This window comes from Phocoena sinus, chromosome 2 (assembly GCF_008692025.1).
Source record: "Phocoena sinus isolate mPhoSin1 chromosome 2, mPhoSin1.pri, whole genome shotgun sequence".
In the NCBI taxonomy this organism is placed as follows: domain Eukaryota; kingdom Metazoa; phylum Chordata; class Mammalia; order Artiodactyla; family Phocoenidae; genus Phocoena; species Phocoena sinus.
The window spans coordinates 90,697,551-90,722,341 of NC_045764.1; the positions used below are offsets into that span (position 1 = coordinate 90,697,551).

Below are 24,791 nucleotides of genomic sequence, written 5' to 3' on the forward strand. Positions count from 1 at the left end.
AGCAACATAAAAACCCACCAGGCCAAACAAATGAAGAGGAAATAGGCAGTCTACCTGAAAAAGAATTCTGAGTAATGATAGTAAAGATGATCGAAAATCTTGGAAATAGAATGCAGAAAATAAAGAAACGTTTAACAAGGACCTAGAAGAACTAAAGAGCAAACAAACAATGATGAACACAATAAATGAAATCAAAAATTCTCTAGAAGGAATCAACAGCAGAATAACTGAGGCAGAAGAACGGATAAGTGACCTGGAAGATAAAATAGTGGAAATAACCACTGCAGAGCAGAATAAAGAAAAAAGAATGAAAAGAATTGAGGACAGTCTCAGAGACCTCTGGGACAACATAAACACACCAACATTCAAATAATAGGGGTCCCAGAAGAAGAAGAGTAAAAGAAACGGACTGAGAAAATATTTGAAGAGATTATAGTTGAAAACTTCTCTAATATGGAGGAGGAAATAGTCAATCGAGTCCAGGAAGCACAGAGAGTCCCATACAGGATAAATCCAAGGAGAAACATGCCAAGACACACATTAATCAAACTAACAAAAATTAAATTCAAAGAAAAAATATTAAAAGCAACAAGGGAAAAGCAACAAATAACCTACAACGGAATCCCCATAACCTTCCAAGAAACAAAAGCCCAGGACTAGATGGCTTCACAGGAGAATTCTATCAAACATTTAGAGAAGAGCTAACACCTATCCTTCTCCAACTGTTCCAAAATATAGCAGAGGGAGGAACACTCCCAAACTCATTCTACAAGGCCACCATCACCCTGATGCCAAAACCAGACAAAGATGTCATTAAGAAAGAAAACTACAGGCCAATATCACTGATGAACATAGATGCAAAAATCCTCAACAAACTACTAGCAAACAGAATCCAACAGCACATTAAAAGGATCATACACCATGATCAAGTGGGGTTTATCCCAGGAATGCAAGGATTCTTCAGTATACGCAAATCAATCGATGTGATACACCATAATAACAAATAGAAGAATAAAAACCATACGATCACAATAGCTGCAGAAAAGGCTTACAACAAAATTCAACACCCATTTATGATAAAAACCCTCCAGAAAGTAGGCACAGAGGGAACTTACCTCAACATAATAAAGGCCATATATGACAAACCCACAGCCAACATTGTCCTCAATGGTGAAAAACTGAAACCATTTCCACTAAGATCAAGAATAAAACAAGGTTGCCCACTGTCACCACTATTATTCAACATAGTTTTGGAAGTTTTAGCCACAGCAATCAGAGAAGAAAAAGAAATAAAAGGAATCCAAATCAGTAAAGAAGAAGTAAAACTGTCACTGTTTGCAGATGACGTGATACTATACACAGAGAATCCAAAAGATGCTACCAGAAAACTACTAGAGGTAATCAATGAATTTGGTAAAGTAGCAGGATACAAAATTAACGCACAGAAATCTCTTGAATTCCTACACACTAATGATGAAAAATCTGAAAGTGAAATTAAGGAAACACCCCCATTTACCAGTGCAACAAAAAAAAATAAAATATCTAGGAATAAACCTACCTAAGTAGACAAAAGACTTGTATGCAGAAAACTATAAGACACTGATGAAAGAAATTAAAGATGATACAAATAGATGGAGATGTATACCATGCTCTTGGATTGGAAGAATCAATATTATGAAAATGACTATACTACCCAGAGCAATCTACAGATTCAGTTCAATCCCTATCAAACTACCACTGGCATTTTTCACAGAACTAGAACAAAAAATATCACAATTTGTATGGAAGCACAAAAGACCCCAAAGCCAAAGCAAATTGAGAAAGAAAAATGGAGGTGGAGGAATCAGGCTCCTGGACTTCAGACTATACTACAAAGCTACAGTAATCAAGACAGTATGGTACTGGCACAAAAACAGAAGTATAGATCAATGCAACAGGATAGAAAGCCCAGAGATAAACCCATGCACATATGGTCACCTTATTTTTGATAAAGGAGACAAGAATATACAATGGAGAAAAGACAGCCTCTTCAATAAGCGGTGCTGGGAAAACTGGACAGCTATATGTAAAAGAAAGAAATTAGAACACTCCCTAATACCATACACAAAAATAAACTCAAAATGGATTAAAGACCTAAATGTAAGGCCAGACACTATCAAACTCTTGGAGGAAAACAAAGGCAGAACACTCTATGACATAAATTACAGCGAGATCCTTTTTGACCCACCTCCTAGAGAAATGGAAATAAAAATAAACAAATGGGACCTAATGAAACTTAAAAACTTTTGCACTGCAAAGGAAACCATAAACAAGACGAAAAGACAACCCTCAGAATGGGAGAAAGTATTTGCAAATGAAGCAACTGACAAAGGATTAATCTCCAAAATATACAAGCAGCTCATGCACCTCAATATCAAAAAAAACAACCCAATCCAAAAATGGGCTGAAGACCTAAATAGACATTTCTCCAAAGAAGATACACAGATTGCCAACAAACACATGAAAGAATGCTCAACATCAGTAATCATTAGAGAAATGCAAATCAAAACTACAATGAGGTATCACCTCACACCAGTCAGAATGGCCATCATCAAAAAATCTACAAACAATAAATGCTAGAGAGGTTGTGGAGAAAAGGGAACCCTCTTGCACTGTTGGTGGGAATGTAAATTGATACAGCCACTATGGAGAAGAGTATGGAGGTTCCTTACAAAACTAAAAATAGGGCTTCTCTGGTGGCACAGTGGTTGAGAGTCTGCCTGCCGATGCAGGGGACACGGGTTCGTGTCCCGGTCCGGGACGATCCCACATGCCGCGGAACGGCTGGGCCCGTGAGCCATGGCCGCTGAGCCTGCCCATCCAGAGCCTGTGCTCCGCGACGGGAGAGGCCACAACAGTGAGAGGCCCACGTACCGAAAAAAAAAAAAACACAATGAGGGGAGACTTCCCTGGTGGCGCAGTGGTTAAGATCCGCCTGCCAGTGCAGGGGACATGGGTTCGAGCCCTGGTCCAATAAGATTCCACATGCCACAGAGCAACTAAGCCCATGCACCACAACTACTGAGCCTGCGCTCTAGAGCCCATGTGCCACAACTACTGAAGCCCCTGCGCCTAGAGCCCGTGATCCACAACAAGAGAAGCCACTGCAGTGAGAAGCCCACGCACCCCAAGGAAGAGTAGCCCCCGCTCGCTGCAACTAGAGAAAGCCCGTGTGCAGCAACGAAGACCCAACACAGCCAAAAATTAATTAATTAATTAATTTTAAAAACCACGATGAGATACCACTTCGCATCCACTAGTATGGCTATAATCAAAACAATTAAGGACGGCTTCCCTGGTGGCACAGTGATTGAGAGTCCGCCTGCCGATGCAGGGGACGCGGGTGCGTGCCCCAGTCTGGAAAGATCCCACGTGCCGCGGAGCCGCTGGGCCCGTGAGCCATGGCCGCTGAGCCTGCGCGTCCGGAGCCTCTGCTCCGTGACCGGAGAGGCCACAACAGTGAGAGGCCTGCGTACCGCAAAAAAACAAACAAACAAACAATTAAGGACATTAGGTTAAGTGAAATAAGTCACAAAAAGACAAATACTATATGATTCCACTTATATGAGGTACTTATAACAATCAAATTCACAGAGACAGAAAGTAGAATGGTAGTTTTCACAGGCTGAAAGGAGGTAAGGGAATGGGGAATGGGGAGTTATTTAATGGGTATAGAGCTTCAGTTTTGCAAGATGAAGAGTTCTGGACATTCGTTTTACATCTATGTAAATGTACATAACACTACTAAACTGTACACTTAAAAACGGTAAAGATGGTAAATTATACATTGTGTATTTTACCTCAATTTAAAATTTTAATTTTTAAAAAAGACAAACAATAATAAGTATTGTTGAGGGTATAGAGAAATTGGATTTTTCATAGTGGTTATGTAAAACTGGTGCAGTCACTTTGGCAAACAATTTGACAATTCCTCAAAAAGTTAAACACAGTTACCATCTGACCCAGCAATTTTACTCCAAGGTATATACCAAGAGAATGGAAAACATCACACAAAATCTCACAAATAAATGCTCATGGCAGCATTATTCTTAAGAGCAAAAAAGTGAAAGCAACCCAAATGTCCATCAACTGATGAATGCATAAACAAAATGTGGTATATCCATACAATGGAATATTATTCAGCCATAAAAAGGAATAAGTACCAATACATGCTACACAAATGAATGATGAAAACATGGTAAGTGAAGCCAGACCAAAAAAGCCATATATTGTATAATTCCATTTATATGAAATGTCCAGAACAGGCAAATCTATAGACAGAAAGTAGATTAGTGGTTTCCAGGGCTGAGGGAGGGAGGAATAGGGTTTGTAGTCACTGCTAACAGGTATGTGGTTTCTTTTTGGAGTGATGAAAATATCTGAAATTGGATAGTTTAGTATGTATAGTATGTATACTAAAAAACACTGAATTACACAATTTAGCAAATTTTATGTTATGTGAATTCTATCTTAATAAAAAAATAAATATATGCTTGATGACAGAAACCAGATACTCACATAGTCTTAAAGTATCTTCCTCAAAGTATTTAGTAATTACAAAGGGAAAAATAGTAAGTTTACATTAGAGAATCCTGGCAGACACCACCTTAGCTAAATGATCAAGGTCAACATCACCAGTAAAATACCAACATCACGTACACCCTGATATGATGCACTGAGGAGGGCACTTTCATTTCTGTGGTATGCTTCCCCAAAATGCAAAATCTTACTCTAATCATGAGAAAACAGCAGATAAACCCAAATTGAGGGAAATTATACAAAATAACTGCCCAGCACTATTCAAAAGTGTCAAGGTCATGAAAGATTGAGAAACTGTTTCCAGATCTACAGAGACATGACAACTAAATCCATTGTATGATCCTGGACTGGATACTGGAAGAGGAAAAGGATATTAGTTGGAAAACTGGTGAAATCCTAATAAATTCTGTACGTTAGTTAACAGCACTGTACCAAGGTTAATTTCTTAGTTCGATAAAAATTCTATGCTATGTATGATATTAACAAAAACTGAAGACGGGTGAAAGATATAGGAGAATTGTCTTTACTATTTTTGCAGCTCTTCTGTAAGTGTAAAATTTTCTCAAATTTTTTTAAAACTGTTCAGAAATGCTCCATGACATTAAAATATTTAATAGAAGGACTGAGAGATGAAATTTAGCGAACTTCGCAGAAAAGGAGAATAAAATTCTAGACTTACAGGCACTTGTCTTTGATGTGACAGAAGCCACCCTTCACCTGAGCACAAATAAGCTTATAAACTAAATACTTTTCCTAAAGCATGGTACCACAAAGCCTTAACCATTTTACCCCAAAAAGATAATTATCGAAAGGGAAGAGAACAAAAGAATGAAATGTTCTATAAAAGATGTGAGCTCGGGCTTCCCTTGTGGTACAGTGGTTAAGAATCCAACTGCCAATGCAGGGGACATGGGTTCGAGCCCTGGTCCGGGAATATCCCACATGCCGCAGAGCAGCTGGGCCCGTGCATCACGGCTGCTGGGCCTGTGCTCTGGAGCCGGCGAGGCACAACTAACTACTGAAGCCCGAGCACCTAGAGCCCGTGCTCCACAACGGGAGAAACCACCGCAGTGAGAGGCCAGCGTACCACAACGAGGAGGGGCCCCTGCTCACCACAGCTGCAGAGGGGCCGCGCGCATCAGCAAAGACCCAATGCTGCCAAAAATAAATGATAAATAAATTTATTTTTTTTAAAAAAAAGATGTGAGCTCTTTCAGCTTGTCCTAAGAAAATATATGCTGAGCATTTATGACTCTATCTCCAGTCCTACCTCATGCTCTAATTTCTGACCCTGTTCACCTTACATCAAAATAAAATCTGTTTTAGGGCTTCCCTGGTGGCGCAGTGGTTGGGAGTCTGCTTGCCGACGCAGGGGACGCGGGTTCGTGCCCGGTCTGGGAAGATCCCACGTGCCGCGGAGCGACTGGGCCCGTGAGCCATGGCCGCTGAGCCTGCGCGTCCGGAGCCTGTGCTCCGCAGTGGGAGAGGCCACAGCAGTGAGAGGCCTGCGTACCGCAAAAATAAATAAATAAATAAAATAAAATAAAATCTGTTTTATATTAGCCTCATATACTCAGAATCTTACAGTTTAAGACGCCAAAGAGAAAATCAAATCCACTGGCTCTCAAAGTGCAGTCCTGGACCATTGTCTCTAGGAAGCCATTTTAGACATGCAAATTCTATACCCACTTCAAAACTTCTGAATCAGAAACTGGTGGTGGAGCCCTGCACAGGAGTTTTAACAAGCCTCCCAGGTAATTCTGATATAGGCTAAAGTTTGAGAACCACCAATCTTATCCAATTTCCTCACAGTAGAAGTGATCTGCTTAAAGGTACAAGGTTTCTTAGAAGCGGCCATGACTAAAACCCAGGCTTCCAACCCCCAGTCCAACGCATTTATGACTTAGCCCACCCTGTCCCACCACAGGTCCTAGTTCATTACAACACCACTTCAATTATCCCATCTCCCTTTCCCTACCATCATTTTCTGTTCTAGTTCCATCAACTTTTCATCATGTGGTAGGGTTTTACCTTGTCTTGCATAAAATTTGTCACTTTAAATGAAGTACAACACTCCCGACAGGCAATAGAAGCCAAAAGAATTAGATGCTTAATTCCTTAAACTGATGGAACTATTATTTTAAATAGAATTAGTGTTTCTCACGTATCTTCTCTACTCCATCACTTGTCTCCTTTACATAATTAAAGGAAATATTCAGCACATGAATGCAATCAATTAATGGTGATTTTCCTACCCTGACATGGAGTCATTCAAATGCTCTATGTCCCACAACTCAGCTTCTTCTGGTACACTGTGCATAAATATGTAAAGGTGAGCATGACACCATAAAGTAGAAGTAAGCTCAAAAATAAATGCAATAAGCTGAGAGGAAGAAAAAGGGAAGCAGAGTGAAGATTAAGTCAATCCCCTCTTTCACAAATCGAAACCAAGAGTAAAATTAACCCAAGGAAGTTATGTTATACATTTAAAGAATAAAATTTCAGTTAAACATAAATTAGATGACAAAATAATCTGTTTGAGCTAATGAGACCCTTGATAACCTTAGCTTATCAGAACTTAAAAACATATTTTTAAATACGAAAAATTTGAATAAGCTAGTAATTAAATTCTTACCATGCCTGGTGTGGTACCTTCATCACTGTCTCCATCCTGGCTGCTTTCTGTATCAGCACTGAGAATCACTGTATCTGAAGTGCTCTTGTATTGCCACTTGTTACTTTCAGCATGAACATCTAAGGATGATTTTTGCAGACTGGATTCTGCCTTGGAAGATGTGGCTTCCATCTTTGGGGTTAAAATCCTTCTGCAAGTTTTCTTTATTTCAGCCTTCTTACATTTCTTACATGCCACTTCATTGTTAGAATTCTTATCTAATAGGGATTTGGAGTGCTTAAGTTGATCTGGCTTGTAGCTACTGAGTGAAAAGGGAACAAGATACACCTTAGCTGTTTTTCCTAAAACTGTAGTCTGTACTGGTCTCAGAGACACATAAGCGATGTTTTGGTTTTCCTTATATTCATTCACCTATTCAGGTCAATAAAGGAAAACAGAGAGTATTAAAATTCCAGGTTTTAAGCCTTTTCTTACAGATCTGCATAAATAAATCTAATTCCTATTTCATAATGACAACACAAAGCCAAACTGATAGCCTGTAAGGAAACCTTTTTCCCTCCAAAATCTAGATACCTAATTCATTAACCTGAATAGAATTATTTATTATACTGGACACATTTCTTACCCATGAGTCGGCCAGACCAATAATAAAAATGACGACAGGGGCTTCCCTGGTGGCGCAGTGGTTGGGAGTCCGCCTGCCGATGCAGGGGATACGGGTTCGTGCCCCGGTCCGGGAGGATCCCACATGCCGCGGAGCGGCTGGGCCCGTGCGCCATGGCCGCTGAGCCTCCGCGTCCGAAGCCTGTGCTCCGCAGCGGGAGAGGCCACAACAGTGAGAGGCCCGCGTACCGCAAAAAAAAAAATGACGACAATTTGTAACTGTAATTTGGAGACTGAGTAACTGGAATTATTTCAAGAGTGGGAAACTGACCATAACGACTGCAAAAGCAAATGCAGGCTTCCGGATCCCAGCCAGACACTATTTTGGGGGTTATTGATAAACATCTTCCTCAATGCTGAAGGTCTACTTTCCAGAGGAAAACCAGGACAGGCATCCCCGCTTATGTTTTAAAGCAACACCCCCAAAAACCCGTTAAACTGAGAGATGCCCCAGGGAGCAGGAAAGTTTTAGAGTCAGGAGGTGCCGGGTGGCAAGTCCTCCCATCCTCCTCGGCCTATGCCCGGCACACCCCTCACGAAGACTGAGGCAGGAACACACCCGAAAGGGACAAGCCTTTTCTCCCATTCACCTGGAGTCGCTGTCTGGAGCCCACCTTCTCTTCGGCCTCTGCGCGCGACCCAGACATCCTCCCTCCGCTTAGCAGCTTGCGTCTTCCCGCCAAGATTGCGGCGGGAGGCGGGGATGGGAGGAGGTGGGAGGGGTGGGGAGGGGTCCGGGGCGGAGGAGGCCAGGGCGGCGCAGGAGGGTTCCAATCCCAGCCGGTGGGAGGGGGAGAGAGCACTGGGCGTTACATTAGTCTCTTAAAGAGGCAAGGTTGCCAGCCTCACCACAAACTCAAATTCCTCAGGGAATAGAAGGGACCGAATCAACATTTTTACCTTGGATCCCGGTGATTTTGATACTGCTGATGCCAGTATCTCACTTTGAAAAACACCTGCGCCTCTCCTAAGGAAAAACCACCTTGCCTAGCAACGTGAACCTGGAAAAGATTCAGGAGCACTTAAATACCATATGAAATAGAGAGGCAATGAAATCAATATATATGCAGCCTTTACCTCAGCCCCTAGTTCCTTGTAATCCCACCACCAGAAAATTATGCCCAATGGCCACCGTATTTTCTTCCTGGGAATAGAAGCTTTTTTTTTTTTTTAAGAGCTGATAACTTCAGCTGGTTTAAACTTCACCCACCAGTTAACTAAGTTGGTTTAAACTTCGCCCACCAGTTAACTAAGATTTAGTGACGACCTTACAAAGCCCAAAGACTGGGGAAATGTTTTAAATAACTTTTGTGTCACAAAGCATCATAAATAAGATTTCAGGGCACTGTATTTCTTATAGTCACTGCCATATTAAACTTTTTTTTTTCCTATTTTCTGGGTTGCCGCGAGCAGAAACAATTGCCTTCCCAACAGATTTACTCCCTCTGGATAGCATAGTTTTGGAGCTGATGAATTTATAACAAATTTCTATCTACTCTTTTACAGTCCTTTTCTTTATAGCTCAAAACTGCTCCCTTGGTTGGTTACTTGAGTTATCCACTGTTCCTTGATCGAGACTTGCCCAATTTTATTTCTTCTCCCAGCTGAGGCCCAATTTTAGGATACAGGTGAAATAATTTGAGAACTAATCCTATTAACAGCACCTTTAAAGCCCTTCAGGAACTTGCACACTCCTTGACTCAAAAATTACTGATAAAATCAAACTTTTCATGGTGTCTGATATATACCATGTTATTTCTGGACTTCAAGACTTTGCTCAAGCTGTCCCTTCTCTCCCCACCACAGCAGTTATAAAACCCTTTCTACAGTGACAGTGTTCTGACTACCAATTAGCCTATGTTTTTTAACACAACCCAACTAGTAAATTGGGATTATTTCAGTTACTCTTCTATAAGCCCTAGAAGACTTACTAAATGAAATTCAAGTTCCTGGAGGAAACAAGCCTTTCAACAATATTCCATACTCCTTAGAGAAAGCTAAGCGCGGTGCTTTATAATTACTTATGGACTTTTATATGCAAACATTTCAGCCAGGAATATGTTTTAATAGGCAGTCTCCAGAAACGGAAAGAACTGTAAAGCCTAAGAGTGTTCGGATTTCAGGCACTGTTCTAAGCCGCCTGGGGGATTTTTTTTTCTTGCCACTTGCCCTCACGTGACCAAAAAATACCTCACCACAACCCGCTCAGCCTCATCAACTGAGCTAATCAGGTGCTATTAACAGGATTTCTATTCCGATTAAACGCTAACTCTGAGCTTTCAACAATCTGGACAAACCGCCCTTCACTATCTCCTCAGTTTCTTATCCCTCACTACCCGATTTTCCTTGGCTTCAAACCAACCCTAACGAGCGAAACCTTTCATTCAGCCTTTCCTCGCCGCAGGGTCTCAACAGCAAAGCCCAGCGGAAGCAAATTCCCGCCAGAAAGCGCGTCCAAATACTGCGAAACTGAGGAGGCCAGGGCGGCCTATGAACATGCGCAGTAACAGACTCGACGTTCTAGCCGTAGGCGCCCAGACGTCCTCCACAATCCCACAATCCTCTGGTCGCATATTTCCGGTTTTTCTAGCTCAGCCGGAAGTGGTGTCTCTATCAGTGGCGCAGCCGTGTACAGTGGCCTAAGTGGAAGAGGTTTTTTCAGTTCGTTGACGTTGTTCTGTTCTGTTCAGTTTGGCATCAGTCAAGTTTGGGGAGTCACTGCCGCTGCCGTCAAGATGTCGGTCCCAAGCTCACTCATGAAACAGCCGCCCATTCAGTCTACGGCTGGGGCCGTCCCGGTTCGCAATGAGAAAGGTACTGTGCTGAGAGGCTTTCCAGTCGGATCTTACCTCTTTCCCCAGCATATTCCAAACCTACCCCGGGCCCACCACCTCAACCCCAGCGACCCTTACGATCTTGCCCCCTATTTCTTCGACTTTCCCTATCAAACTCGCATCCAGTCGCGTTACTTAGGGGAAACAAAAGCTACTTCCGTCTCATCCTGTTACTAGAGCCTGTGTGCTCTCCTACAGCAAGCACCCTGTTGCCTTGGCCTCCACCAATAAGTTAGACTAATAAATATAGTGAATGCCAGCTGTTTGCAAGGGGTTGTGTGGGATACAATCCCTCTTTTGTTATCCATAGTCTGTTTTTGATGCTTCTGTAACTCTTATCGTTGTTAATTACATGTCCATTTCCCTCTACTGCATCATAAGCTCATAACCTCCTTGAGGCAGGAACTCTGTCTTATTAAACTTTTTATCCCTTGAACCAACGCAGTGCCTGTATTTGTTAAATTGAATACAAAATGGTGTAAGACAGTGGTGTAAGGAACTCATAGTCTACTAGATGTGAGACATGCAAAAAGAGGCACATTCTAAGCAGCTGTATGGTCTTTTGCACCTATAATACCTGTCACATAGGTGATACAAACGAAGTGCTTAGGGAGGGCAGAGAAGGAATAATCGCTTCAGATTGGGGTATTTAACTTGATCTTTAAAGGATGGGTGCAGATGGATGAAGGAAAACTACCTGTTTGGGAAGTCAGACTGAAAGTTAGAGTTTTTTCAGTAAAGTATTTGAAAACTAATGTCAGTTCTTTTTTTAAAAAATATACGGTACCTATTCTTGTGCAACCTGCCTTTTTTTTTTTTGACTCAACATGTTTTTTGAGACGTATTCTTTGAATACATGAAGATCTTATTCATTCATTTTAACTGTTTATGAGTTCCATTATATAATTAAACCACAGTTTGCTCCCTGCTGAGGGACAGTGTTGTTTTGTTACTTTTTCTCCTGTTACAAACAGTGCTTAAACATGTCTCTTTAGTGCACTTGTGTAAGAATTTCTCTAGGGTAGGGTGAACCTACATTGACACATCATTATCACCCAAAGTCGGTAGTTTACATTAAGGTTCACTCTGGTGTTGTACATTCTGTAGATTTGGACAAATGTGTAGGGACATTTATCCATCATTATGGTATCACACAGTATTTTTACTATGCATTTAAGGTTACTTCGTATCTTTTCATGGCTTGATAGCTCTTTTTTTTTAAATTGCTGAGTAATATTCCATCATCTGGATGTGCCACGGTCTATTTACACATTCACCTAGTAAAGGACATCTTGGTTGCTTACAAGTTTTTGCAGTTACGAACAAAGCTGCAGTAAATATCTGTGTGCAGGTTTTTGTGTGGACATAAGTTTTCAACTCCTTTGGGTAAATACCAAGGAGTATGATTGCTGAATCATACGGTAAGAGTATGCTTAGTTTTGTAGGAAACCATCAAACTATCTTCCAAAGTGGTTGTGCCATTTTGCATTCCCACCAGCAATAAATTAGAGTTCCTGTTGCTCCACATTCTCAACAGCATTTGGTATTGTCAGAACTCTGGATCTTAGCCAGCCTAATATGTGTGTAGTGGTATCTCATTGTTTTTTTTTTATTTTTTTTTTTTTTTATTTTTTTATTTTTTTATTTTTTTTTTATGCGTTACGCGGGCCTCTCACTGTTGTGGCCTCTCCCGTTGCGGAGGACAGGCTCCGGACGCACAGGCTCAGCGGCCATGGCTCACGGGCCCAGCCGCTCCGCGGCATGTGGGATCCTCCCAGACCGGGGCACGAACCCGCGTCCCCTGCATCGGCAGGCGGACTCTCAACCACTGCGCCACCAGGGAAGCCCCTCATTGTTTTTTTTAATTTGCATTTCCCTGACATATATGTGGAACATCTTTTCACATGCTTATTTGCCATCTTTATATCTTCTTTGCTGAGGTGTCTGTTAAAGTCTTTTACCTCACCTTGTTCTTCAGAATTGTCTTGGCTCTTTTTGACCTCCTGTTCTTCCATATGATTTTAAAATCGCCTGAGAACAGCTTTTAATGAAATTGCATTAAAATTATAGATCACACATTTATCGATCAACTCGGGCACAGTTGCCAACTTCTCATCCTTGAACATGATATATTCCTCCATTTATTTTGATCTTTTATATCTTTAAATACAATTATATTTTTCCTCCTAAAGGCCTACATCATTTGTTGATTTATTCCTTAGTATCTTACAGATTAGTTGCTATTGTAAATAGTATTTTTTAACTGTATTATCTAATTATAGGTAGCCAACGTACAGGCACATTTATTTTTTTATCTAACGTTTATCCAGCATTCTTCTTGAATTTTTTTTAGCTTATCTGTTGGTTATCTTGTATTTTCTACATAAGTAATCATATAGTCTGTAAATTGTGGCAGTTTCTTCCTTTTCAGTTCTTACCTTTTATCTCCTTTTCTTATTGCTCTAATTAAAACCATAATATAACGTTGATTAGAAGATATGATAGGGACAACCTAATGATGCCCACTGTTTTTTAAAGGAATGCTTCTAATGTTTCATCATTAAATATAATGTTTGCTGTATCTATTGTTAGATTATGTCACTTTAAATGTATAAACTTTATTTTTTTAATTTTTATTTTGTTGTGATTTCTCATTGTTTGTTTTTTTTTTTCCGGTACGCGGGCCTCTCACTGTTGTGGCCTCTTCCGTTGCGGAGCACAGGCTCCGGACGCGCAGGCTCAGCGGCCATGGCTCACGGTCCCAGCCGCTCCGCGGCATGTGGGATCTTCCCGGACCGGGGCACAAACCCGTGTCCCCTGCATCGGCAGGCGGACTCTCAACCACTGCGCCACCAGGGAAGCCCTCTCATTCTTTTTTTAATATTTATTTTTTTAATTTTTTAATTTTATTTATGTTTTTGGCTGCGTCGGGTCTTAGTTGCGAAATGTGGGCTCTCTTGTTGAGGCACGCGAGCTCAATAGTTGTGGTGTGTGGGCTTAGTTGCCCTGTGGCATGTGGGATCTCAGTTCCCCAGTCAGGGATTGAACCCGCATCCCCTGCATTGGAAGGTGGATTCTTTACCACTGGACCACCAGGGAAGTCCCATAAATATATAAACTTTAAATAGTACATTACTTTTTTCCCTGTTAATTTTCTAAGGTTAAGCCATGCTTGTAGTCCTGGGCTAAATCCTGTTATGTCACTATAGCTTAGAGGGGTTTTTTGGTTAGTTTTTACATTGCCTGAATACATTTGCTATTATGTTATTTAGTATTTTTGTATATGTTCATAAGTGAAATCCACCTAAAATTTTCCCTTGAATTGTACAGTTTGGTTATCAGGGTTATATTCATCTTATAAAATATGTTGGTTAGTTTTCACTGATTTTCTGTTCACTGGAATTGTTGGTATTTGTAAAAGACAGATAATCTACTCTTGCAGGTTTGATAGCACATAAGCTAAAAGAAAAGAAGGTAGAAATAAAGATTAGAAGACGGCGTTATATGGTAATTTATAAAGGCTGCCACGGAAAAGTCTCAAACTAAAAGAATGAACAGTATTTTAATTTTATATTCCCACTTAAGTCATCCTTACTGTGTGCTGGGCACTATTACAAATAATTCGCTTAAGCACATAGTTGAGGTGGAATAGCATGAATTTGTGTTGGAGGTAGTCTCCCTATTTGGGGGGACTTTTTCTATTGTTTCACTGCCCGCCTTCCTCCACTTCATTGTACCCAAGCTAAGCCTCATTATCATTAGTGTTGGTGTTCAAAAGAATGCCTTCGCGTGACTTGGCCTTTGTAGGAAAACAGCATTAGATGAATAGATGGTTGGGTAATGGCTCTCTTCTTCTCCTGCTTGGACTCTGGTTTGCCAGGAATACAGGGCTCTACCTGGAAAGGCCAAGGGTTGAAGGACATTGGGAAAGAGGCTACTGAAACATAAGTTATTTTTCTCACCCAGGTGAGATTTCGATGGAAAAAGTGAAGGTAAAACGTTATGTGTCGGGAAAGAGGCCAGACTATGCCCCTATGGAGTCCTCAGATGAGGAGGATGAAGAGTTTCAGTTCATTAAGAAAGCCAAAGAACAAGAAGCAGAGCCTGAGGAACAGGAGGAGGATTCATCTAGCGACCCTCGGCTGCGGCGTTTGCAGAACCGTATTAGTGAAGATGTGGAGGAGAGGTAATGACTAGGGTTATGTTTCCCTGGACCTGAACCCCTACAGGTTAATTAATAGGAACAACAGCAGTAATAGCTAATACTTGAATAGTACTTACTATGTGCCAGGCACTGTTCCAGGTATATTACATTTACTAATTCTTGTAATCCACATAATAACCTTATGAGGTAGGTACTGTTATCCCCATTTTTACAAGTGAGCCAACAGGCACAGTGGGGTTAGGAAAATAACTCATTAAGGTGATGGAAAACACAGACGGTTGGTTGGTTTGTTGAGGAGTCTTTTTAGCACAAAGATGTTTTATAAAATTTGAGAAATTTGATTTTATCCATGCATTTATTCTAAAGGCCAATGAGGAGAAATGACACTGATGAAGTAGGAAAAAGGGACTGATGTCGAAAAGGGAGGCTCCCAATGAGGGGTTTTGTGTATTGTGTATTGACTGAGACATTACCTTACAGAGGAGGCCAGAGGCCCCAAATTTTCACAGTTCATATTGTCTAAAGGAGTTTTTTCACAGAGCCCTGGGCCCAAACAATTCTGTTTATTTTATTAAGTAGTTAGATCCAAATGATTTAATAAATATTTATGTCCTAGCAGCTTAGCCACTTGAAAAATATAATATGTATAAAAGAAAAAACATTTTTATTTCGTTTTTACATAACCACAGTTACTTACTACTGGGGTTTGTGTGTCTCTTGGGCACTGACAACTTCTCAAACCTTAGAGTCACATTGGCACTGTCACTCATTTCCTGTTGCATATTGATTTCATGCAGTACTTGCTTTTTATCACAGCAGCCCAAAAATCCCAGTTTTACTAAGATATATCATTGAAAGGAAACATAGTGTGATCTACTGTTGAAATTGTGAACTACCTTGAGCTTTAAAATATATCCCAGTGCACCCATCTATGTTTGTTGCAGTGCTCCAGGGTGCCTCAGCATACATGTAATGTTTTGGGTCCAACTTGACTATTTGTTCTAACACTTTGAGTTAGTTTCTTTAATCTGCCCCTTAGTTTCCTCATCTCAAGACTTCAGTACTAATAAAAGCAAACATAATGTCCAGGTGCTCTGTGACTAAGGAAATGTGGTTGATGTCCCTTCGTTTTTGTGAGGTTGGTGTTACACTTGGACACTGTCTTTCAGATTGGCTCGACATCGGAAAATAGTGGAACCTGAAGTGGTTGGAGAAAGTGACTCCGAAGTGGAAGGAGATGCTTGGCGCATGGAACGAGAAGATAGCAGTGAAGAAGAAGAGGAAGAGATTGATGATGAGGTATAATTTTGGAAAGTGGGAAGTTCTTTCTGGATACAAGAAAAAGTTAGGGCTTGTGCTCCTTTGATGAGGCCTTAAAGGCGCAAGATATCTGCTTTTGGCAGAAGTCTGATCCAGTGTTCCCTGCTTATTGGGGATAGGATTGAAATAGAATGGTAGTAAACATAAAATAGATAGCTAGTGGGAAGCAGCCGCGTAGCACAGGGAGATCAGCTCGGTGCTTTGTGACCATCTAGAGGGGTGGGATAGGGATGGTGGGAGGGAGGGAGATGCAAGAGGGAAGAGATATGGGGACATATGTATAACTAATTCACTTTGTTATAAAGCAGAAACTAACACATCATTGTAAATCAATTATACTGTAATAAAGATGTTAAAAAAAAAGAAATAGAATGGTACTAAGTTGCATTTACTCATATCAGAATTTGTTGAGCTTGATAAGGTTAAAATAAAAAGACATCTCAGAGCACAGGCCAATTAGCTGACTGGCTTGGACATGTAACTTGACAGGAAATAGAACGGCGCCGTGGCATGATGCGTCAACGAGCGCAGGAGAGAAAAAATGAAGAGCTGGAAGTCATGGAGGTGGAAGATGAGGGACGTTCTGGGGAGGAGTCAGAATCAGAGTCTGAGTATGAAGAGTACACAGACAGTGAAGATGAGATGGAGCCTCGCCTTAAGCCAGTTTTCATTCGGAAGTAAGTATCTCATAAATCAGGCCTGAATCCTGGAAATAATTACTGCTTTCCAGGTCTGAAGATGGAAGCCTCTTTTCCCTCTCCTGCTCTTCTGAAATGTAAGCACCAAGGAAAAGTCTTCTGCCCAGTGCCCCAACTCGGCAGGGTATTTGCTGAGGAATATCTTGTTAGCAGGGAGACTGAGTTTGTTTTCACATCTTCTTTTCCACTTAAAGAAAACATACCTGCCAAGGTGTTATATTCTTTTAAACACAAAATCAAGCTTGAAGAGCAAATTCCTATTCCTTTCCTAATGGCTAGAAATCCTAGAGTCCAGCAGATTTCTTGCTATTCAGGCAATTCTCAAAGATGAATGGAATTTTGATGCTCTGAAAACCAGGAATGACTCCCATTTTGGGCTCTTTGCAAATAATAGAGCCAGAGATTGTTGGGCTTTGTCTGGTTTGGATGGGACTTAATTTAGGGGAACAGAGACCTCCACTCTAAGGGCTTTGGGTAATTAACAGGACCTCTGTGCTGCAGGAAGGACCGGGTAACGGTTCAGGAACGTGAGGCTGAAGCATTGAAACAGAAGGAGCTGGAACAGGAGGCCAAACGCATGGCTGAGGAGAGGCGCAAGTACACACTCAAGGTACTGGAGGTAGCTGTGAGGATTGAATGCAAGGAGTTGTGTGCTTAGGTCTGTCTGAGGAGAATAAGGAAATCCAACAGTTGAACTGTTCTCCCTATCCAGATTGTAGAAGAGGAGACCAAGAAAGAGCTGGAGGAGAACAAGCGGTCCCTGGCTGCACTGGATGCGCTCAATACTGACGATGAAAATGACGAGGAGGAATATGAGGCGTGGAAAGTTCGGGAGCTAAAGAGAATCAAGAGGGACAGAGAAGATCGAGAAGCGTGAGTAATAGGATGGGCCTTGAGTTAAATACCACTGGTGGGACAGGTTCCTAGTAGGGTAGCTCTGAGGCTCCACACCTACTATGAGTTCCATTCTAGCTTCCTTTAGGGTTCCTGCAACTGGGTGGGTTCCCCATACATTGGAATGTGGCTTTTACAATAAAATCAGGGAAAAGAAACGCATTTTGTCCATGTTTCTCCACAATAGAGTGCCAGCTGATACTCCCTTTAGTAGTTTCCTAGTAGACACACACAAGTTACTCACTGTAATCAGTTATCTGTTGTTGCATAACAACCCAACCCAAAAGTAAGTGACTTGAAACAATTATTTCTCATAATTTTGGAGGTTGGCTATGCAGTTCCTCTGCTGATTTCACCTGGGTTCTCTTATGCAGTTGCGTCCAGCTGGAAGATTGACTGGGCTTCACTCATGTGTCTGGTAGTTGGCTCTGTCAGTTACGATGCCTCACTTCTTCTTGAGTAGGCTAGACTAGTTTCCTTACATAATGGTCTCAGGGCAGCATTCTAAGAGGGCAAAGGTGGAAGGTGGCAAGGTCTTTTGAAGCTCACATATCATTTCTGCAAAGGGACATGCATACTGTGAGGGGAAGAATTTGTGGCATTTAAATAATCTACCACAAACACTGTGATAGAGCAGAATCATTTCTGAGCTGCATCACCCATTCCTAAAAATTGATAGGAAAAAAAAAGAAAAAAAAAAAAAAATTGATAGGAATGAGAGAGGGTAATCCCAGATTATAATCCTCAATAGAAGACTCTGTCCTCAGCCTGAAGTTTCTAAGGTTTTTTTCCTGGGCGTCAAGGAGTCCATGTACCCTTTAACATTGTATGAAAAATTATGTGTTTATTTGCATTTTTTGAAGAAAAGGAATCTATGACTCTCCACCCCAAAAAAAGGGTTAAAGTCATGCAGTTTAATTAATGAGGGTGATCCTTGGTTTGTGACATATAAGCACATTACTAAAGAAATACCAGTAAACTCTTATACAGAGTTATTTGTTTTTTAACATATAAATTTATTTATTTATTTTTGGCTGTGTTGGGTTTTCGTTGCTGCACATGGGCTTTCTCTAGTTGTGGCAAGCGGGGGCTACTCTTTGTTGCGGTGCATGGGCTTCTCATTGCGATAGCTTTTCTTGTTGCAGAGCACGGGCTCTAGGCACCCGGGCTTCAGTAGTTGTGGCACACGGGCTCTAGAGCGCAGGCTCAGTAGTTGTGGCACACGAGCTTAGCTGCTCCGCGGCATATGGTATCTTCCCGGACCAGGGCTCGAGCCCGTGTCCCCTGCATTGGCAGGCAGATTCTTAACCACTGTGCCACCAGGGAAGCCCCCAGAGTCATTTTAAATTTTTGATTTTTTTTTAACTAAGAAGGCTTTTTAGGGAAGGAGAATTAGTAATGTTATAAAATCAAGCGGACTTCCCTGGTGGCGCAGTGGTTGAGAATCCGCCTGCCAATGCAGGGGACACGGGTTCAAGCCCTGGTCCGGGAAGATTCCACATGCCGCGGAGCAACTACGCCCGTGCGCCACAACTACTGAGCCCTCATGCCACAATGAGTGAAGCTCGGGAGCCTAGAGCCTGCGCTCCAGCAACAAGAGAAGCCACAGCAATGAGAAGCCTGCGCACCGCAAAGAAGAGTAGCCCCCGCTCGCCGCAACTAGAGAAAGTCCGTGCGCAGCAACGAAGACCCAATGCAGCCAAAAATAAATAAATAAATAAAATAAATTTAAAAAAAAAAAAAAAAAAAAAAAAAATCAAGCAGTGGTAGTATGTCTAAACCTCAGAAAGGCTAGAATCAACTTTCAAAAGTTTGCAAAACCTGGTCTTGCAAGCATAATGAAGACTCTATCACCCTCTTATTTATTGAGCTCCCGATCTTGATTCCTAACAGGTAATAACTAGAATTGATGAAGATGAATGATGGTTGAAAGGAGCTGGGACTGTGTCATATTCAGATAACTGGGTCTTTCTGAAGCTAAAATGATACTAATAAATAGTTTTGTTCTCTGGACAGGCTTGAAAAGGAGAAAGCAGAAATTGAACGCATGCGAAACCTGACTGAGGAAGAGAGGCGAGCTGAGCTTCGGGCAAATGGCAAAGTCATTACCAACAAAGCTGTTAAGGGCAAATATAAGTTCTTACAGAAGTATTATCACCGGGGTGCCTTCTTCATGGTAAGAAGTGAAAAGAGAATGGGAAAATGGGGCAGTAGGAATAACTCCCCATTTCCCTGGTCCTGGGATGTTACTTCCACTTGCCAGTGGTCAACTTTCTCATTTGCTTTTTGCCTCTGAAGAATACAACACCAAATAGAGGAAAGCATTGGCAACAGGATTTTAGATGTAGCAGCAACTGTTCTCTTTTGGCCCCAGCTCTCAGAAGGAGGAAATGATGTAATAGAAGAATTGAGGAACTGAAATACAGAGTGATCTATATAGATACTAGACCGTTTGGGTTCCCCAAATCACTTAGATATCATTATCCATAGCTGAGTGAGAAATTTTGGTTATGAGAAAACCAGGCTCTGCAAAGAGCTTTACATTAATTCATGTTTGGGTGGCATAAGTTTAATTTACTTCATTCTGAGCTGACAGAAAGTGACTAAGTCTAACCAAAAAAATTGTTAATTATCTAACCATTATGTGTAATGCCATCATCTTTTTTCTTCATATAAAAACCAAAGTCAAAATATCAGTCTGTTAACCCTGTATAAAGTGAAAAGGACTTCTTCCAAATTATTTGGGTTAGCACTAGTGATAATTCCTTAATAGAGAGATAGCAGGAAAGGGAATGGGAGAACTGGTTACATTTATTACTCTAATAGCATGTGGTTTGTCAAACTATTTCCTGATGTTAAAGAAGTTTTTATCAAAAACTAGACTAGCTTTTTCAAATGCTGTATAGCAAACCTTAAATATCCCTACTGCCCCTAATTCCTGCCTTTCACGGTAGAAAATTTTTAAAACTTCACTGGAGGATTCCTTACTCCTCTCCCTCCATAATCAGTTTCAGTCTGTCTGCTCAGCAGGAAATGTTTGCTTATTATGTAGTTTTCCAGCCCATGTGGCTTTCAAGATATGAGTGGAGATATCAGTGGAGATTATGAATTAGTTCTTATACTGCTTCAAAGTCATAAAATATCATTGCTTAAGCATTTCAGCAGCTTTAATAATCAAGCTCCTTAAGGAAGCAGTGCATTGCTGACTGTGACACATAAGGAAAGGTTTATGTGAGTCTTTTGGTGCACATACTCAAATATCAACTCTTCTCATCTGGACAAGGAGAGTGAAGTTGAAATGGCTTCTGAGATTAAATGAGGGACTCTCAGACTCTAACAAGGAGAAAAGTTGGTTTCAGAAAACTGTTTAATTGTCCTACCTTTAAATTGGCGTTTCTATAGCTGAAGGGAAAAAGATTACTCCAAAAGTATGTTTGGTTAAAGGACTCAGCTCTTCCATGAAACTTTCCTTAACTAAAATGGTACTATTTTAATTCTTTCAGCACATATGTTTATGATCTGTATCATAACATTATAGTCTTACTTATATGTTGATTTGAAACTATTCTCTATAGTTATTTTATACAGTTCATTAAGTAAACCTTTTGAGCGTTTACTGTATGAAGGGTACTACTGTTAAGCACAGCTACAGGTTGTATAATCCTTGCCCTCAGAAGGCTTACAATCTAATAATAGAGCTAAGGCAAATATCTACTGTAACATAAGGAACAGTGAAAGTACTAAGGGACTTCTGAAGAGAGAGGTGTTATATGTGGTAGAAGATTGAAAAGGGTAACATCAAGGAGGTGACATTTAAGATATATAGACTTCCTGGAACTTCCCTGGTGGTCCAGTGGCTAAGGCTCCACGCTCCCAATGCAGGGGGCTCAGGTTTGACCCCTGGTTAGGGAACTAGATCCCGCATGCTGCAACTAAAAGAAAAAAAAGATCCTGCATGCCGCAACTAAGGATCCCACGCGCTGCAAGGAAGATCCCACGTGCCGCAACTAAGACCCAGTGCGGCCAAATAAATAAATAGATCTTTTTTTTAAAAAAATTAAGATGTAGGGCTTCCCTGGTGGCGCAGTGGTTGAGAGTCTGCCTGCCAATTCAGGGGACACGGGTTCAAGCCCTGGTCTGGGAAGATCCCACGTGCCACGGAGCAGCTGGGCCCGTGAGCTACAAATACTGAGCTCTGCGCGTCTGGAGCCTGTGCTCCGCAGCAAGAGAGGCCGCGACAGTGAGAGGCCCGCGCACCGCGATGAAGAGTGGCCCCCGCTTGCCACAACTAGAGAAAGCCCTCCCACAGAAACGAAGACCCAACACAGCCAAAAATAAATAAATGAATAAATAAATTTAAAAAAAAAAATGTATAGGCTTCCTGACATTCAGGGGGGTAGGAAGACATTCCATGTAAAGGAACAAGAAATGGAGGCAAAAAGTATCATCTGTAAAGGCAAAGGAGTAGATTAAGGCTACACAGCATTTGGCCTTGACTACTACACAGAGGAACTGTGCTTATTTAATAGAGAACCATTGAAGGTTTTTGAGCAGGACAGAGGTATAATGAGAGTTGTGTTCTAGAAACATTAATCCCATGAAATGTGTAAGATTGATTGCAGGGAAAAGCTATAATAACCCAGGTAATGAGAATCCAGGTAATTGAGAGAATGTTGGTCCTATTAACAGAAGTTAAGTCAGGAAGAGGCTGATTTGGAAAGGTTAGGGATACAGTTTTCACTTTAGATGTGAGTTTGAAATCCCAGAATACCCAAGCTAAGATGTGTATTGGGCAGTAGAAGAATCAGGATTGGAGATTTGAGAGGCCTGTACGAAGTTGAAATCATGTGAGTGAATGAACATGTTGAGTGCAGAGAAGAATACAGCCAACCTTCAGGAAATGTCTATACTTAGGAAGGAAAAAGATAACACAAGGGAAAAAAAGATTATCATCTCCTCAACTAGATGTAAGCTCTTGGTTCAATAGGTTCAATACCCTCTGCTTTCTTTTTATCCCTTGTTGTAAAATTTAATAAATTTGTAGTTTGAGGGACTTCCCTGGTGGTCCAGCGGTTACGACTCTGCGCTTCCACTGCAGGGGGCACGGGTTCGATCCCTGGTCAGGGAACTAAGATCCCACATGCAGCACAGCACGGCCAAAAAAAATGAATTAAAATAATAAAGTTAAATGGTTTTAAAAAATGATCCCTAAAATAAAATGTAGTTTGAATATATGAGAAATAAAACCACAAGATTGATAAGACTCTTTTCTACAGGATGAGGATGAAGAAGTATACAAGAGAGATTTCAGCGCACCTACCCTGGAGGATCATTTCAACAAAACCATTCTTCCCAAAGTCATGCAGGTATGGGGTACCTTAATGACATGAGAGAGAAAAGTAACGTATTGAGGGCTCTGACATGATATGTCTGGTGGTATAACTCATCATCTGTCCTAACAGGTCAAGAACTTTGGACGCTCTGGTCGTACCAAGTACACCCACCTCGTGGATCAAGACACCACCTCCTTTGACTCAGCATGGGGCCAAGAGAGTGCCCAGAACACAAAGTTCTTTAAACAAAAGGCAGCTGGGGTACGAGATGTATTTGAGCGGCCATCTGCCAAGAAGCGGAAAACTACTTAACTTATTCTTCCAACTATGGGACACAAGGGGAAATCTCAGCATCTGGTCCTTGATTGTTTTTACTACTATTTACATGGCCCCTATATCCAGCCTGCTGAGCCTACTGCCATACTTGTGACACTGGGCAAACCTAGTCTTTGAGGTGCTTTGTGAGGTTTGGACTCATGCTGAGAAACCTGCAGAAAAGCACTGTCCAGGTAGGATTAGAGGCTCCCCACTTAGGACTGTTTCTGAGAAATCTTCAACTTCATTATTGCTCTGGCTTCCCATATTCACTTGGGACTGTTCCAGGTTTCTTTTTCCAGCCCTTAGCTTGGGTTAGAAAAATGGATGGGCATGTAAGCGGACAATGCATTACTTCTACCATACAGGAAATCTAAGCTCATTGAAACCTGTTTTGCATTCTTGAGGTAAATTTTTCTAGATGAACATTACTTTTTGATCCATTTATGTGTGTGTGTGTGTGTCAAGAAATAAAAGAATCATACACCAAGAGGTTTTTTAGCATACCAGAAATAAAATGTGCAGGCTGACAAGTATCTACCTATTAACTAAAAAGACAGCAGGGAATTGTCAGGCAAATTATGTTTCACATTTTAATCATCCCTTTGATCTCAGAAACCAGCACAGATGCTAGACAGGCTGTACTGTAAGTGGCACCTAGATTTATTCCATGAGCAAATGTGTACGTGGTTGTCCTTGATGTCTAAACTGTAGCTGTATAGAACAAAACAGGACACATGAAATGAGGAATCCATGTAGCATACTGGTATCTTCTTGCCCAGCTCATATATCGAGGGCATAGTGCTGTGAGTTGCAATGTAGCGACAACATGTTAGACGTCACTGGCAGAGTTAAATTTAATTTTTTCCATTTAATATTTACCACATGACCACTGTGCATGTGGCAGAGCATTAGGAGTCCCAGGGGTTATAAGGAATGACATTTAACCAGTGGGAAGACTATCTCTAAATTGCATTAAAAAATGAGAAGGGGGGGGACTTCCCTGGTGGCACAGTGGTTAAGAATCCACCTGCAGGGCCTCCCTGGTGGCACAGTGGTTGAGAGTCCGCCTGCTGATGCAGGGGACACGGGTTCGTGCCCCGGTCCGGGAGGATCCCGCGTGCCGCGGAGCGGCTGGGCCCGTGAGCCATGGCCGCTGAGCCTGCGCGTCCGGAGCCTGTGCTCCACAACGGGAGAGGCCACAACAGTGAGAGGTCTGCGTACCGCAAAAAAAAAAAAAAAAAAAAAAAAGAGAATCCGCCTGCCAACGCAGGGGACACGGATTCGAGTCCTGGTCCAGGATGATCCCACATGCTGCGGAGCAACTAAGCCCGTGTGCCACAACTACTGAGCCTG

At 41.5% G+C, this 24,791-nt stretch overlaps 2 protein-coding genes across 11 annotated transcripts in view; one reads left to right on the top strand and one right to left on the bottom strand.

The window, feature by feature from the left end:
- The window catches only part of WDR76 (WD repeat domain 76), a 72,605-nt gene extending 62,197 nt beyond the window's left edge, over positions 1-10,408 (bottom strand). For 2 of the 10 annotated variants that reach the window (XM_032622043.1, XM_032622041.1), the window contains exons 1-3: positions 10,254-10,385; positions 8,467-8,877; positions 7,214-7,624 (exon numbers count right to left, since the gene is read on the bottom strand). In XM_032622043.1, coding sequence (XP_032477934.1) covers positions 7,214-7,624; positions 8,467-8,523 — 468 coding nt within the window. In that variant the 5' untranslated portion in view covers positions 8,524-8,877; positions 10,254-10,385. Of the gene's footprint in view, positions 1-7,213; positions 7,625-7,838; positions 8,878-10,238 lie in introns of those variants that run through there. The other 8 variants (XM_032622039.1, XM_032622042.1, XM_032622045.1 and 5 more) reach the window with 8 other exon arrangements.
- A 30-nt stretch (positions 10,409-10,438) lies between these two features.
- Positions 10,439-23,971, top strand: MFAP1 (microfibril associated protein 1). The gene is made up of 9 exons (XM_032624435.1): positions 10,439-10,690; positions 14,677-14,896; positions 16,045-16,174; positions 16,685-16,872; positions 17,395-17,503; positions 17,606-17,766; positions 19,804-19,963; positions 23,064-23,153; positions 23,250-23,971. Exons 1-9 carry the CDS (start codon positions 10,612-10,614, stop codon positions 23,430-23,432), a joined length of 1,320 nt encoding a protein of 439 aa, XP_032480326.1. The 5' UTR covers positions 10,439-10,611; the 3' UTR covers positions 23,433-23,971.
- The last annotated feature ends 820 nt before the right edge of the window (positions 23,972-24,791 follow it).